This window comes from Falco naumanni, chromosome 8 (assembly GCF_017639655.2).
Source record: "Falco naumanni isolate bFalNau1 chromosome 8, bFalNau1.pat, whole genome shotgun sequence".
Classification (NCBI taxonomy): domain Eukaryota; kingdom Metazoa; phylum Chordata; class Aves; order Falconiformes; family Falconidae; genus Falco; species Falco naumanni.
In genome coordinates, this window is record NC_054061.1 from 41,352,057 (window position 1) to 41,368,106 (window position 16,050).

Here is a 16,050-nt window from a genome sequence, read left to right on the forward strand (position 1 = left end):
TAATATATTCAAACTCACTTTTTAAGAAAATTAAGCGACTGCCATAAAATTTGAGGGATAAAAATGTGAACAGAATAAGAAATAAAATATAACAAAACAAGGTACTAAGCTTGATTTTTTTTCCACATTTTATTTAGAACAAAGCCTCCAAACTGCCTCACAATCATATTGCAGAATATGGGCTGTTTAATCCATTTAGTTATTATTTCACATTAATGACAAGTCCAGGACTAATTCCAGTACAGCAGTTCCTGCATTACGCAAAGTTTAACCTGACAACATCCAGTTTCAGTTACTTCAAGTTATTTCAAGTGAAACAGGTGTTCTTAGTACATCCATTAGTGGTAATGAATTAGTTAAGGCGTACATGATTTTGTAATATCTTCAGAAATAATTCAGTGAGTTACTTTAGGCTTAGGCTCCCCCCACCTGCAGTTTAAGGGCCTGATCCTGCAAAGTGCTGAGTATCCCACAACCTCATTGCCATCAGAGGGGGATTAAGGCCATTCAGTGCCACGCAGGATGAAGCTACTGATGTTGCCTTCCACTGCAGTAATCCCCAGCAAAGGTTTATACAAGTATCCCTCTGGAGGGGACACGTGGAAGTGGGAGGTGAAGCCCAGTATATTTAATTTGCTGTCTTGGTTTTAAAATCTGCTTTACTTAATGGTAACCATAAAGTCAAGCTGTCAGTGATTCAGCTTTATAAAATCTTTTGATTGAGACCATTGTTTCTGTTTACTGCATAAAAGTGTACCACTCTGACAGTCATTCACAAATATATGTATAGATACCACATGGAAGATGTTTGAATTTATGTCCAAATTTTGATGTTGATGTCTAGTTAAATTGTTACAAAAATGTATAGATTTTCTTGTCTTGCCAGCTTTATGGAGAGCTCTGCAGTCTCTAATCTATAACTCAGAATAGCTCTGGAAAACATCTCTCTAGAGACACAGATTCATAGATTCTTAAGATATACAATGCTCTCAGTGCCTTCAAACCTATGTCAGCTTTTGAGAAAAAATGTTTCTGTCTCCAGAAAATAAGCCAGAAATATAAATGCTTATTTTTGCTCATTAGCAGATTGTTATTCTTTTTTAGCTGGCCACAGAATATATTTTTATACAAGAAACATTTACAGTTTTTTTATTAAAAACAGAAATTATGAGTGTTGTACCTTGTAATTTCCTAGAAATGAGATTTTGTGGATTGCTAAACAGTTGGTAGTACTGTGTTGACTTTCAGTGCTGAATTATGTAGTTGCGAATGCAAGTGAACTATTGTTCAGATTATGTTATGATTAGAATATTTCACTCTGAAAAGATCAGCTAATCCTCCTGCCTGGTCCTCTCTTCCACCCACCCTCAATGTACTTGTTCTAGATTACATGATAGGATTTTAAAAAAGAATTGATCTCCACAGGTTTTATAGAAAAGTAAATCTATAGACACCAAAAAAGGTACTCTTGTTTGATACTGGAAGTGGAAAATCAGGCCAAAGAACAAACAAAACTCTGGAACAGCTATGCCTGAAATAAGAAACCTATCATATTTTTTTTTTTAATTGGCTTAAGCTTACAGTAGTCAACGGCAGTTCTCAAGCTTCCCTATGCACAGTGAGAGTTCAGATTTCTGGTATAGCTTATTATATATAGGTAATAATCTAGGGAGTTAAATGTTTGGATGCCAAACATGTAATGGCTTGGTTTTCAATAATTGCTATATATCCACCATCTTAAGCTTGTAGTTTTATGGCTCATAAATAATGAAGACTTACAATCTGTTTCTAAATTCTCACGCATTTATCTATTCCCCAGCATCCGTGCCTGAAAAACTGAACAACATACCATGTTCATGTCAATGCCGTTGGTGTATGTCCATGCATGCTGGAAGTATTCCTCAAGTCGCTGCCGCAGAGGGTTGGGGATTTGATGAAAGCGTATAAACTCCTTTACTCGCAGCATCTGCATGTGATACCGTGCAGTTCCTGAGTAGAGTCTTTGGATTATTGCAGATACGTTTCCAAAAATGCTAGCATACATTAATGCTGGATTAAATAGAAACAAAATTTACTTAAGTCATATTGGGTTTTGCAGATGATGCAACAGTTCTTATAATGTACTTTTAATGTTAAAGAGCTCAAGTGAGACTAGTAAAATTTTCAGAGATGTGAAATTGATTTACCCGAAGCTTTTTATTGATTTGATTGTATCAGTTCCAACTCAGTTAGCAGATGAGGCTTAAATATTAATTTATAATCAAGTTGGTAATATTTATCTTTGGAGTTTGTAGTCCTGAATTGAGCATATTAAATTTGGCTTATCTAATTTTAGGGACTTTGGTAGAACTAAGAACTAGGAACTAAGGTTATGTACAAGTTCTGAACAAAGGATAGAGTTAAGAAGGTACATATACATTTATAGGTTTGGGGTTTAAATCAACAAATTAAATTTAATTACAATTATCCAAAAATTATGGGCTATAGTTTCCTAAATCCACTCAAAACTCGACTTTCTACCCTACAGGACACTGCAGACACTGATACACAACACAAAATTTCTGACAGTTTGGATAAGAGATTTGGAGTAGTCAAGCAACTTTACTTCCTGACTGCATAAGTCAAAATATATTTTTGCATATAACATTGTTTTCCCTGGGATTTTGCCCTTCTGGCTGCATGCTTGTAATCTTATTAGCTTAGACTGTTAAGTCATTTGCTTAAACAATGAAGAAAAAAAGAAAGAATATGGTAGAACTACTTACAGCCAATCAGCATGACACAGATGGAAAAGATCTTCTCTGAGTTGGTGTTTGGAGACACATTTCCAAATCCTACACTTGTTAGACTGCTGAAGGTAAAATAAAGTGCTGTGACGTATTTGTCCTTGATGGATGGTCCAGAACTTGCATCACTATTATTGTAATGCTTTCCTAATTGTTCTCCTAAAGAATCCAACCAGCCAATCTTTTGAGACAAGTAAGGTCTTTCTACGTTTCCAATGGCGTACCAAATGCAAGCAAGCCAGTGCGCAATTAATGCAAATATGCACATAAGGAGCATCAGAACTGCAGCACCATATTCTGAATATCTGTCCAATTTCCGTGCTACCCTCACCAAACGCAGCAGTCTAGCTGTCTTCAGAAGACCTATTAATGTTGTCGTCTGTAAAAATAAGATAGAAATTAATTTTCTCTGTTAACAAATGTATTGTCATAATAGTCAGCATGAATAAACCACTGCAAATTCCATTATTTTCTGGAATCAACAAAACCAGTAGATTAACACATTTCAATGTAACCTTAATCTATTTTTCTTTAAACTATCAATTTTATTATAAAAACAGTGAAGAAAACAATAAGAAATGCACATCTTAAGATACAGAAGTTGTCATTTTCTGCTGAATACTCTTTAATTTTGAATATACTTCTTTATCTGGACTCTTCATTCCACATTAATGGACTTAAATGATCCATTAGATTCATGATGTTTTGGCATGATAAAGTCTGTAAGTTATTGGAACATAATTATATGACTGGCCTTGCAGGTAACAAGCATTTATGACGTTTGAACAAAGCTGTGTGACTATATTTGACTTTAACTTAGAGACTTCTTGCAATGCTCTGGCACATATGTGAAGTGTAAAGGAATAAAGCAGAAAACGTCTCAAAGAGTAAGTAACTTACTCTGCAAATATTCTTCCTGTTTGTAATGGCCAGAACTCTATACAGGTAAAAGAAGATGAACCACTGTGAATAGAAAATCATGGAAAAGTTCCTTTTGCCAGACTCAAGATTAATCTTCTTTTTGCATCTTTCATCCTGAATTTTGCAGGCATAGTGGTAGAGGTGACTAATAAAGGTACTATACCATTAAAAGAAAAAAAGGGTCTGTTATAAACCAGGGATTTATTCCAAGATATTTAGTGCATCCCTGCACTATGATTCATTGCAGACTTTTTGAGGCTCTGATCTTTTTAAAGGAATCTAAAGTTTATTAAAGTAAATTTACAATTTTCAATATGTAAATTGTTTTCATACTTGTTCATTCCTTGTTAAAGAGATTGACAAGATTGTAAATAGTGAGTACTTAATTTCAAAACCAACTTAGCTACCTTTTCTCCTCCATTAAGTCTGAACATATATAAAAGTATTCAGTAAATGTCAAGCCTGAATAAGTTTTCAATAATTTTTTCTTCCTTTTTTTTTTTTTTTAAATGTGCATGTATATTACATAACACTTAACTGGAAAAGTTTTCTGAGCCCTACAAGCCACTCTGATGGTAATATGTGTCACGTTAGCTTTCTTTCAACAAGTACTAGACTAGTTCTTATGTTTTATTAAATTCTTGCATTTACCATGTTTTTGAGTAAAATCCCAGTTGTCAGTGGACAACTCAATATTTTGTTCATATTTTCTGAGTAAATGAACAACAAGATAATGTAAGGTAACAGTGGGTAACACTCCTTGGTTCAACTTAACATCACAGAGAATAATTTCAAGGTGAATCTCATTGCCACATAAAGAAGGCTGTTTCGTTGAATGTGACCTCAAGACTCTGAAAGATGATATACTACAAAAAGCTGAGCTTCAGCATATGACTATTGCCATCAGGTACTTTTTCTGGTAAGGTAGATCAGGCTTAAATATTTTGATCACTTAAGGAAAAGAGCAATATTAAGAAAAGCTAACATTTGTTCTTAGTGGTGTGTCAAAACCATTCTATTAGAGATGTAGTTATATCTGTACACCATGCAAGAGGCAGCATATTCTTACAGTGCCCTTTAAATAGATCAGAAGGTACATTGTGATTGCAAAATATGTCAGCAGTGTTCCACCCCATTCTTAAGATAAGACTTGCTAATATTATGCATCCTCAGTGCCAATCCCATGCTCAGATACTGCATCAGTGTGAGCTCTGGAGTATGCGGGAAGTGTATAATACAAGCAGACCCCATCTCTTCAGGGTAGAATCAGCATGAGTAAGTTTAGATAAGCTTTAAAGCATCAAGAAACTCATCCTGAGTTTGATTTTTCTTTAACAAAGTGGAGAGGCTAGAGGCTTTGACACTAAAATATAGTTAGCAGTAGTGGTGAAAAGCATGATGTTTATGCTTTACATGTTGTCCACTTCTCAGTGGAGATGTAGCCTTCTTACAGTAACAGTCCACCTCCCATATGTCACTTGTCCAGGGACAGTACCTGGGATCAGAACTATCTCTGCTCAGCACTGCACCCAAGGAAGCAAAGGTCCTACTCTGTCTGTTACCCACCTTATCCCATCTGGTGCCAATGATTAATGTCTGCAAATAGCAATCTGATAGAGAATACTCTTTTCTCTGAATTGCTTGCTGCTCTGTACTCATCATACCTGGCTTTATCAGCTGGACTACAAGTTCAAGAGTTGCTGAACACTCATATCAGTTGGGTTTTTTTTATTATTTTTTTTTTTTAACAGTAGCAACATTTACTGTGAGCCAGAAGCACATAGGAATCTCATAGCTACAGAAACTGTGAATCTGGATTAGTAGAAGATAGGTACAGGATCATTTTCCCTCACTACAGTATATTAAGTGCAAAGTGTTCCATTTATGAAACACTTATGAAACACTTAACTGTTTGCCTAAACTGGAATTCATTAGGATCATAGCACATAAGTACTTTCAGAATCTAAAATCTCTACAATACATTGAAGATACCTGTCTTAATTGGTAAAATTTATTAAAAAGATAAAGGTCTTAAGCTAACACCCATTTTAAATAGGTTCTGCCAAAACATACATTCCATTTCTTCAAATTTACTTGTTCATTGCACAAAACCAAAGTTACAGAGAAAAGTAAAATAGATCATCTTAGATTTCTCCATTGCGCTATTATATATTCTAATCTGCCAATGTAACATTTTGCTAACCAGTATAGCCAATGTAATTTTGATATTTTTGCCTTGTTTGGTTATTATGCAATTTGACCTTTGAAAAAGCCTTTTGATTTTTTCTAGCTATAGTACAGGAGGGGGCTTGGAGTAAAAGTGTATTATTTTCTTCAGTTTTCACTTTAGTAAAAGCACAAAACCCCCTCACCAATACATGCCTACAATGGTTCTTTATTGCTTACATGGTTCTCTCCATGAGCTAAGTAGAATTGTAGAATCACACAGTCTGGGTTGGAAGGGAAATTAAAGGTCATCTAGTCCACCCCCCCGCCCCCCGCAATAAGCAGGGACATCTTCAAATAGATCAGGTTGCTCAGAGCCCCGTCCAACCTGACCTACTATGTTTGCAGGGATGGGGCATCTACCACCTCTCTGGGCAACCTGTTCCAGTGTTTCACCACCCTCACCGTAAAAAAATTCTTCCTTGTATCTAGTCTAAATCTAACCTCCTTCAGTTTAAAACCATTACCCCTTGTCCTATTGCAACAGGCCCTGCTAAAAAGCTTGTCCCCATCTTTCTCATATGCCCCTTCTAAGTACTGCAATAATCTCTCCCCAGAGCCTTCAGTTCTCCACACTGGCCAGCTCCAACTCTCTCAGCCTTTCTTCATGGGTTAGGTGTTCCATCCTTTTTTTGGCCCTCCTCTGGATGTGCTTCAACAGGTCCATGTCTTTCCTGTGCTGAGGGCTCCAAAGCTGAATGCAGTACTCCAGGTACACCAGAGTGGAGTAGAGGGGCAAAATCACCTCCTTCGACCTGCTGGCCACTCTTCTTCTGATGCAGCCTAGGATATGGTTGGTCTTGTGGGCTGCAAGTGCACATTGCCAGCTCATGTCCAGCTTTTTGTCCACCAGTACCCCAAGGTTCTTTTCAGCAGGACTGCTCTCAATTCCTTCGTCCCCCAGCCTGAATTGATACTGGGGGTTGCCACAATCCAGATGCAGGACCCTGCATTTGACCTTGTTGAACCCTGTAAGGTTCCCGTGGGTCCCCTTTCTTGAGCTTGTTCAGGTTCCTTTAGAGGGCATCCTGTCCTTCAGGCATGTCAACCGCACCGCTTAGCTTGGTGCTGTCCGCAGACTTGTTGACGGTGCACTTGAGCCCTCTATGTCATTGAGGAAGATATTAAACAGTACTGGTCCCAATACAAACACCTGAGGGACACCACTTGTCACTGATCTCCACCTGGACATTGAGCTGTTGACCTCTACTGCCTGGATGTGACCGTCCAATCAGTTCCTCATCCACCAAACAGTCCACCCATCAAATAAATACCTCTCCAATTTAGAGAGAAGGATGATGTGGGGGACTGTGTCAAAGGCATTACAGAAGTCCAGATAGATGACATCTGTAGCTCTTACCTTGTCCACTGATGTAGTCATTCCATCATAGAAGGCCATCGGGTTGGCCAGGCAGGACTTGCCCTTGGTGAAGCCATGCTGGCTATATCAAATCACCTCCCTGTTCTCCATGTGGCTTAGTATAACTTCTAGGAGGATCTGTTCTATGATCTTTCCAGGCCCAAAGGTGAGGCTGACAAGACTGCCATGACTTCTCAAATATCAAAAATTCAAAACAAAAAATGGAGGGTGGCTTGGCAGCTACACCAGCCTATTCCCTTGGGACTCTGGGATGCATCTCATCAGGTCCCGTAGACTTATGTATGTTTAGGTTCCTCAGGTGGTCACAAACATGATCTCTTACAATGGGAGAAACTTTGCTCCTCCAGTCACCATCTTGTGGTCCATCCACTTGAGAGGTGTGGGAAGAGAGATTGCCAGTAAAGACTGAAGTACTGTTGAGTTACCTATTTGCCAGTCTTGCTCATTGGGGAGGTACACTTTCTTTGACCTTCCTTTTCTGGCTGACATACCTGTGGAAGCCCTTCTTGTTATTCTCTGCACCCCTTGCCAAGTTAGCTCCATCTGCACCTTGGCCTTCATGACCCCATCCCTACAAAACTGGGCAGGATCCCTACACTCTTCCCAAGATACCTGTCCCTGTTTTCACTGCCTGTGCATCTCCTTTGTGCCCTTCACTTTGACCAGCAGGTCTCAGCTAATCCATGCTGCAATCTTGCCTTCCTTTCTAGATTTCTTACACCTGGGAATCGAGAGCTCTTGCACTTTATGGAAAGTATCCTTAAAGGTCTGTCAGCTCTTTTCTGCTCCCTTGTCTCTGAGGGCAGTCTCCCAGGGGGTATTAGTAACTCCTTGAAGAGCTGGAAGTTTGCTTTCTAAAATTCAGGGTCCTGACCTTACTCCTTGCATGACCCGTATCCCTCAGGACGATGAGCTGATGAATAGAACCACATAGAAGGCATTTTTAGTTGTTTTGGAATAATTATTCAGTTCTTCTAATAAGAAGCTTGAGAAAGGGTAATGTTTGTCAATTGTTTTTTCGCCAGGCCGCTGATTTTTTTTTTTAACCAAATCCTTACATAATTACAATGGGGTATCCTTAACTCTGATTAGTCCTCTCCTTTAATAGTGAGATTGGTTTATACCCTCAATTTCTCAAGCCCTGGTGCTGAAATGACCACTGCAGGGAGCTATTTTGATGGACAGCAACTGATTACAGCATGATTTGAAAGAGGAGGGCATCAGTCTATCTGATTAAAGAGGGTGTCATTCATTAGTTATTATTGTATAATGCTGGAAGAGGAAGCTGGTATCACCTGATTCATTATCTGCATAAGGGGTATTCTGCCTGTGTAAAAAGCCATTTACAACTCATGACTTTGTCACTGATGGCCAAATCCTTAGGTTTTCTCTAGATATTTTTTAAATTTCTTTTTTTTTTTTATTTCTTCATAACTGCCATTACTGTTAATGTATAAATCTATATTTCCATCTCTTATTTGTCTCTTTTTTAAACCAAATAACCCACTGATGTGTATGAGTAGCTCAAACTGTCTCTTCCAATGTGCATTAATGTCACTTGCTTACACAGTATTTCATTTGCTATAGGGTCCTTTCCAGCTTCTTTGGTATTATAAAGTCCTCAGTTTCTCAATATTTTCCTGTCACCTACATTTTGTGTTAAAACCATCATCAACCTTTTTTGCAGCCTGTAAGTAAATCTATTAAATACAAGTACTATAGCATCAAGCACAGTTAACTCTTTTCTCTCTCAGAAAAATCTCTAATACATGCCAGAATTTGGCCTTTCAGACTATGCTCCATTACCTTAATAGCCTCTTCTGAGCACTGTGTCATTGTTGAAGATCTTTATGCTGTATGCATCATGATACTGCTGAAAATGTTAGTACAAACACCAATTAAACAAAAATACTTCAACTAACCAAATCTTATTTATAGCAGGGTACTGGTACTTCAACTGCTGTTGATAAAGGACTGCCAAAATGGTCTACAAATGTCTGCTCAAGCAGTGCTGGGGTTCCGCTTTGCTTCATCTTGAAAAACAATTAAAGGAAGAAAAACTTGATACTAAATGCTTCTCTGAGACTAGCCAGCCACCTAAATAATTTCCAGAGACTTTACCCTAATGCTGTATCATCCTGGTCTGTACTCATTTCACAGAGCTGCTAATACAAAGGCAGACTGCCTGTACCATCAGCTATGCAGTCTTCAGTGTAAAAGATTTGAAATTCATTGGAATAGGTCTTCCAAGTAAATTGCTAAATTGAGTACAGGAAACTATATTACTCTCTTCTTGAGATGTTTTCTGAGCTTGATTTTGAAATATATTTTAATTTGGAAGAGGGTAAAGTACTGATTCCATCAGTAGAGATGCAGTCAGGACTACGAGACTCAATCTCTAATTCTAGAAATGTGAGATTCTTCTTTTCAGTTTGCTTTACCAGATAGGCTGTGTAACAGAGTGATGACATCAAAACCAAGAGAACAAGGGTACTTTTACTTGTATGTCTTCATTTTAGCCCAAACTCATCTATTTTCTTGATTTATTGCTACAAATAGAAGACACATTCACTCTTATGTTTTGTGAGTATGCTGGATACATACATACATCATGGTGTATTTATTTTAATTCTCTAAGGCAGCATTTTCCCTGCTGATAATGCTATTAAATTATGTTCTGTAAAATAGCTCTGGTCACTACTATTTGTAAACAGTAAAAGGAAAAGCCTTCATGCTTTTCTGCATATTTCAGCTGAGTGTTCTCTTTGGTGTCAATTTAATAAAACTATAAATATGAAAATATTCTTTCTGAAGCTGTTACCATCACTTGTTTGTATGTTTTATTGCAGTAGGTTCTAGATGAAAGGGAAGAAGCTTTGGTTATCTATATATCCATGTGATTTTTCCTTACAACGTATCTGTCTTTGAAGTGAAAAGCTGATCAATACATTAAAAGGCACATTATTTTAAATGCATATATATAAAAATATCTAGTAATATTAAGCAGCATTCTACTTGTATATGCACACCATCTATAAGTGTGCTTTAAGAAGCTGTGCCACTGCAACTGTTATTTGTTTAAAAACCAAACCAGATTCCTCAGCTGAGCATAATGATTAAAAGCTATCAAAAGAATAGAAAGTAAAAAGTCCATCTACTCATTATTATCTTCCCAAGTATCAGGGATGCCACTTAACATTTATGATACACACCCCAAAAAAGAGAATAGTTTACTACCAGCCATAATAATTTTGTATTGAGTCTGCTTAAACAGGAAACAATAACTTAAAATTATATTAGTTCCCTATTTTAGAAATTTGGAAGTTAACTGTCTTACTCTGTTGCTTTCCTATGGTTGAAAAAGAATGACTCAAACAGAAGCATTCAGAAATTGCTGTATGTGGTATTTGGATTATTATCTGCTGCCCTTTCTAGACTCGGTTTGATATCAAGGTGTTTTAAAGCTGGGTGAGCACACATGGAGCTCTCTTTGGAGCTTATGTTGTTTAATAAAAAGACTATTCTATACAATTGTTTGTAGGAGTTCTTATTTAAAGAATCTCTAGATAACAAAAAAGAACCATTTCATAAGAAAGATAACCCTTATGACTGAAAAAAATCTATTAGATGAAACGTGCTCTATTCTAACAGTTATACCTTTTCTGCTTCTTGCTAAACTATGAAAAAGGGATCATTGGAGAAATATTACAGTTAGCAACATAGGAAGCAAAACTACAGTAAGTAGCAGCTTAGAAAAAGTGATTGACATATTCAGTACCATGAATGAGAGAGAAATCATGATGGCATGGTGAAGGGGTCATAATCTGTATATTTTATTGCTGCTTAGGTAAACTAACTAGTTTTTACAGATCATGAAACTGTTCAATTACTAGGTTTTGAGGGAATAAAGAATTAATTCACTCATATCTGAAACACTGCAAAAGTCATTACATGGTGCAATAATTTATGTTCCAAGTTCTGTGTTTTTGTATTTGTGTACTCAGCTGCCACAATGCACTTGTTTGCTACTAATTTGTACCATTATTTTATGTTAAAGTTATCCATTTAATATCACTTTAGCACCTGGCACTTTATTATTAAGAACGTCTGTAACAGGGGAGGTGTGGAAGAATGATGTTCAGGGTCAAATCCAAACAGCACTCCTTTAATGAACTCTGGAATTGGTCCCCATTGTAATTCTTGGTGTTCCACGCTTCCAATCACTGAACATAATTTTTGACATTGATTAGTTCTCAGTGATTGGAAAGGGATGCAGACACACCTGAAGGGAAATGATGTGGTCCAAGTTAGAAGTAATGCCATTGTCAAAATGTTTGTCTTTCATGTGTCTATACTATCAAAACTACAGAAAAAAAATCTGCAGAAAGACTGAGACCTACCACCGATAATGAGTGCAAAAGTTGATTAAAGTTTCCTTAAATTTCTGGGCTTTTTAGTCACAATCTGAGTAGAAAAGCTTTCTTTTGGTAAGAGAACCATTAACATGTTCCATCTGTGCTTTTTACTTACTCTCTTCTTACTGTATTCCTTTAAGAAAATTTATTTCTTCTGCATGCTCTTACCTACATGTTTCTCCAGATTCCTTATGTACCTTGAGTGTGTATGCTCATATTCAAATTAGTAGGGATATCACTATGGATTAGGAATGTTACATTGATTTCTATGACTGCTGAATAAGACCACATTATTATAATAATTTTTCAGAAGTACGAGACAGGAAACCTTCTCATTACATAAAATGTATGAAAATAAGTTTAAGAAAAGGATGACTTATAATCATCCTACTTATGAAAGTTTTAAGGTTGAATATGCTCACAAGACTCTCAAGGCCATGTAGGTATGTGCCAGTTGTTTTATACTGACCCTTAAAGGCATACTTAATTAAGTTTACATGTAATTTGTGAGGATAGCTAGGGTATCAGAATTCAGATCAGGCTTTTGGGGTGGACATAACAATTTTTACTGTCACAGCAAATTAACAAAAAGGATATAATTTGAAAACAAAACCATTTTTGCATTCTCTGTATCATAACATGGAGACACACAGTCAGATCAGTAAATTTTCATGCTGAAAGTTGCTGATTAATATGCAGTTTTCACCTTTCTCTTCTCAATTAGTGAGATGCACATATGGTTGACAAAACTGTTTCTCTTATGTCAATATGTGCAAAATGGTATTTTTAATAAATGGATTTGTGTCCTTTGAAAAGTGAATGAATCATATTTTGCTTGGTTTGCTGCTTTTTTAAATGAAAAAAACCAAACCCTGCTGTATTCTATGCATAACAACTCCCCCCCCCCCCCCCCCCCCCAATCTCTACTTGTCAGTTCACTTTTCATCAACAAATATAACTTTAGTATTTCTTAAATTAAATAAAATTCTTTGGAAGGAGATAGAACTAGGTCAGGCATCCAGAACATAGTGTATATTTTGTACACCTTGGGGCAATTTTCAGATGCATATATTGAACTCTTTTGTAACCTACTGTACAGATAGGGTAAGGACATTAGTCATGTCTGGCAAGGTTATCCCCTTATAATATTTTTTCCTTTCTTTTGGTAGTCCATATTCTTGATAACAGCCAAATTTTTTTGTTAACTGGTATAGTTCACACTACAACTAATGTTTTACACTGAGTAAAGATATGATCTAAAGATTTTGCACAGAGAAAATTTATTCTAATGCTTTCATGCCAACACAACACTTATATGCATTAAGAGCAGTTTTTACAAAGCAAGCAGCAAATCAAAGGAGAACTTAAATAAAAGTGTTTGAACAAATCCTTCATGCATGATATATTTATTTCATTATTTATAAAGGCAGTATCATATATGGTATAATTGAAAAATACTAGCTGAATCATTCAGCTTGTTCTCCTATCAATGAAAGCTAATACTCTACATTATTCTACCAAGGAAGATTTATTCTTAGTTTAACTTTAGAAGATGGGGTGGAACTACTAAATAGCCTATTAACTGACAAGCAAAAAATATACTAGAATATACAGATTATTATAGTAAAGTCAAAGCTTAAGATTTAAGATTTTTTACTCATTTAACCTTACCTCTTCAGAGCCAGAGCCAAAAATCAGGAGGTCAAAAGGTATTGCAGCAACCATGTCAATTAGGAACCAGCCTTTGAAGTAGTGAATTGCTATTTTTGCTGGGTCACTTACCACTTCTTCATTCTGGTTTACATATGTTGTTCTGAAGTTTATTAGAATGTCAATGATAAACATAATATCCACAATTAAGTCTACAACATTCAGTGGGCTGCAAGAATATCCACATTCTCTCCTCTTCCGTTCCTCACTATCATTCAGAAGGAAGGCAGCAGAGTAAGGGGTGAATATGGCAGTGTATATTACCAGCAACAAAATGAGCCAGTCCCAGACGGCTTTGAAAGGACTATAGTGCAATATAGTAAACTTGTTGATGCGAGGTGTCTGGAGTTTATATTCTGGGAGAACGTCAGCCCCTAAGGATAGAACCTAGAATAAGAAATATACCATGTCAATAATCAGGCAGCTTATATATATCTACTTTCAGTAAACTTAGCAAATACAGAGCTAACTTAAAGAGTACTTTATTGTAATTTTGAGCATTAAGCTTCAATTACTTGGTGTTTTGGCAAAATAAACTTCTGTGAAATTCCTAATCTCTGCCAGGTCCAATAAATTCATTGACAATTTTACACAGCTAGTTGATTCTTGTTCCCTCTAGCAACCTTTAAGTGGCATATCTGGTCCATAAAATCTGCATAATTAAGCATGTCATCAAATTCATTTATCTACCACATGGTAACCTTGCCAGCCTGTTCACGGCCAGTGAATGACTTTTTGCAGTGATGCAGTGATGCAGTGATGCAGTGTTTTTCTCCCAAAGCAAATCTATTATCATCTGCTTAAGTTCACTGCACAAGAGTCTACTCTCTTTAGAAGATGTTTCAGCAACCAGAAATAAAAAAGTTAGAGAAAGATCTATGAGTGTCCTTGACAGCTATTGCCACTTTCAGTTTTGTGGTGGGGAAAACTTTCACACAGACAAATTTCACTGAGGCTATAGTACAGCTAAAGGTGTGACAAAGAAGCTTATCACAGAAATATTTCCTTTTGCTTCACTGCTACTTTTGTCAATGTCTAAAGCTTGTTATCTTTCCTTTAAAAGTATAGATTTGTTATCTGTTGGTGTTATCCAAGTTGGATTTAAATTTTATTTGGAAGGTATTATGTTTGTAAGCACTGCTTGATTTGCTGGCTCTAGAAGCTGACGTTTACTTTCTTGCAAAGAAAAAGCATAGTGTGGGCACCAGATAAAACAAATTTCCTTTGGCTGCTCCTCCAATTTGATATGAAGGAACAAAACTTTTAAAGATATGAAGGTAGATTACGTTTTCATCCCAATTCAATGCTTGGCGTAGTTACAGAGACTGTCAGTAGTGATGTTAATTATTGCCTTCTGTGCTGCAAGTGCTCTCCAAATCCTACGGGACTCAGATCACCACTTCATTTTACACAGACCAATGAACAAACATCAGATGGTGACTACCTCCAGTTACTACCTATTTGGGCAAGTGACATATTCAAGAAATCTTCTACCCATTTTCCACCAGTTACTTCTACTTATTCCATATTCCCCTGGTACTTAAAAACTGTATAAAAATCAGATCTTTCAAAAATAATAAAAATGAATAATTATACTGAAATGAAATGATGCCTGGAAGGAGAAGTACCGTGTCAGCAACATTGCCAACTTTTATTTCCTTTTTGTTTGGTAGTAAGTAGTTAGGGATTTGAGTTTTCAGCTTGTTCAAGATCGAGGAATTTAATGCTCCTTGAACATAATCTTAGAAGATTATAATGGTCAGCACACTCCTTTCTGTTTAACTTTCCAGCAGCAAGTGTGTATAAACCTTAGATCCTATCCTTAGTAATCTAAGTGGCACTTCTTATTCAGTGAGGTTCTACTTTGAAAATGTTGTGAGAACACCAGGGTTAATAACTGCTCTTCTTTGAACTATGAAGAAAGAAACAATTAAGCCATCCAAAAGATTATATGGTACCTTCAAGCAGCCATTAAGCACCAGACTGAGGTGATGGTAGAGGCTGTTCATCTATTTTTTATATTGTAACTAGGACTTGCAGTTAAGTAATGGTGCTAGCTATTTTTTATGCATTAAACACACTAGCTGACAGCAAGCATAGGCATTACTTAGTCTTTTAAGCAGTCTTAATACTTTCAGACCCCCACCTGGTGAGTTGACAAGAATGTTTTCCTGGTAGATGAGAGCACTGTGGCTATATGTGGCAAGAAAACTGCTATTTGTGAAATTTATATCAGTGTTTTTCTGCTGGATTTTCAGACAATGAAGAAAATGGATTAGACAACAAGAAAAGCAAAGCTCACTCTACATGTTTCTTGCAGTTGCTTGAAAATTCCAGCCAGTGTGCTTCACTTAGAGCAACACATAATGTAAATTGGATTTTTTTGCCTGAAATCTGGCTCCTATTCTCATTTCAGTTACATTTATTCCTAGGCTGGTCTAGACCGAGTTAGGTGAAACTGAAGAGTAAAAAAAAACCCTGCCTATTAGGCAAGATGAGAGAACAGAAGTATCAAAGTGATCATAGCAGAAATGGAACCGACATTTTCATGGTAGTTTCTTAGACACACACAAGAGGAGAGGCTGACTGTTGGTTGTGAGTTTCATACTCA

General features: G+C 36.6%; 1 protein-coding gene across 1 annotated transcript in view; it reads right to left on the reverse strand.

The window, feature by feature from the left end:
• KCNH7 (potassium voltage-gated channel subfamily H member 7) overlaps window positions 1-16,050 on the reverse strand; it is a 233,128-nt gene that overhangs the window by 38,412 nt on the left and 178,666 nt on the right. The window contains exons 7-9 of the mRNA XM_040604789.1: window positions 13,401-13,826; window positions 2,766-3,165; window positions 1,850-2,049 (exon numbers count right to left, since the gene is read on the reverse strand). Of these exons, the coding sequence (XP_040460723.1) occupies window positions 1,850-2,049; window positions 2,766-3,165; window positions 13,401-13,826 (1,026 nt within the window). The remainder of the gene's footprint in view (window positions 1-1,849; window positions 2,050-2,765; window positions 3,166-13,400; window positions 13,827-16,050) is intronic.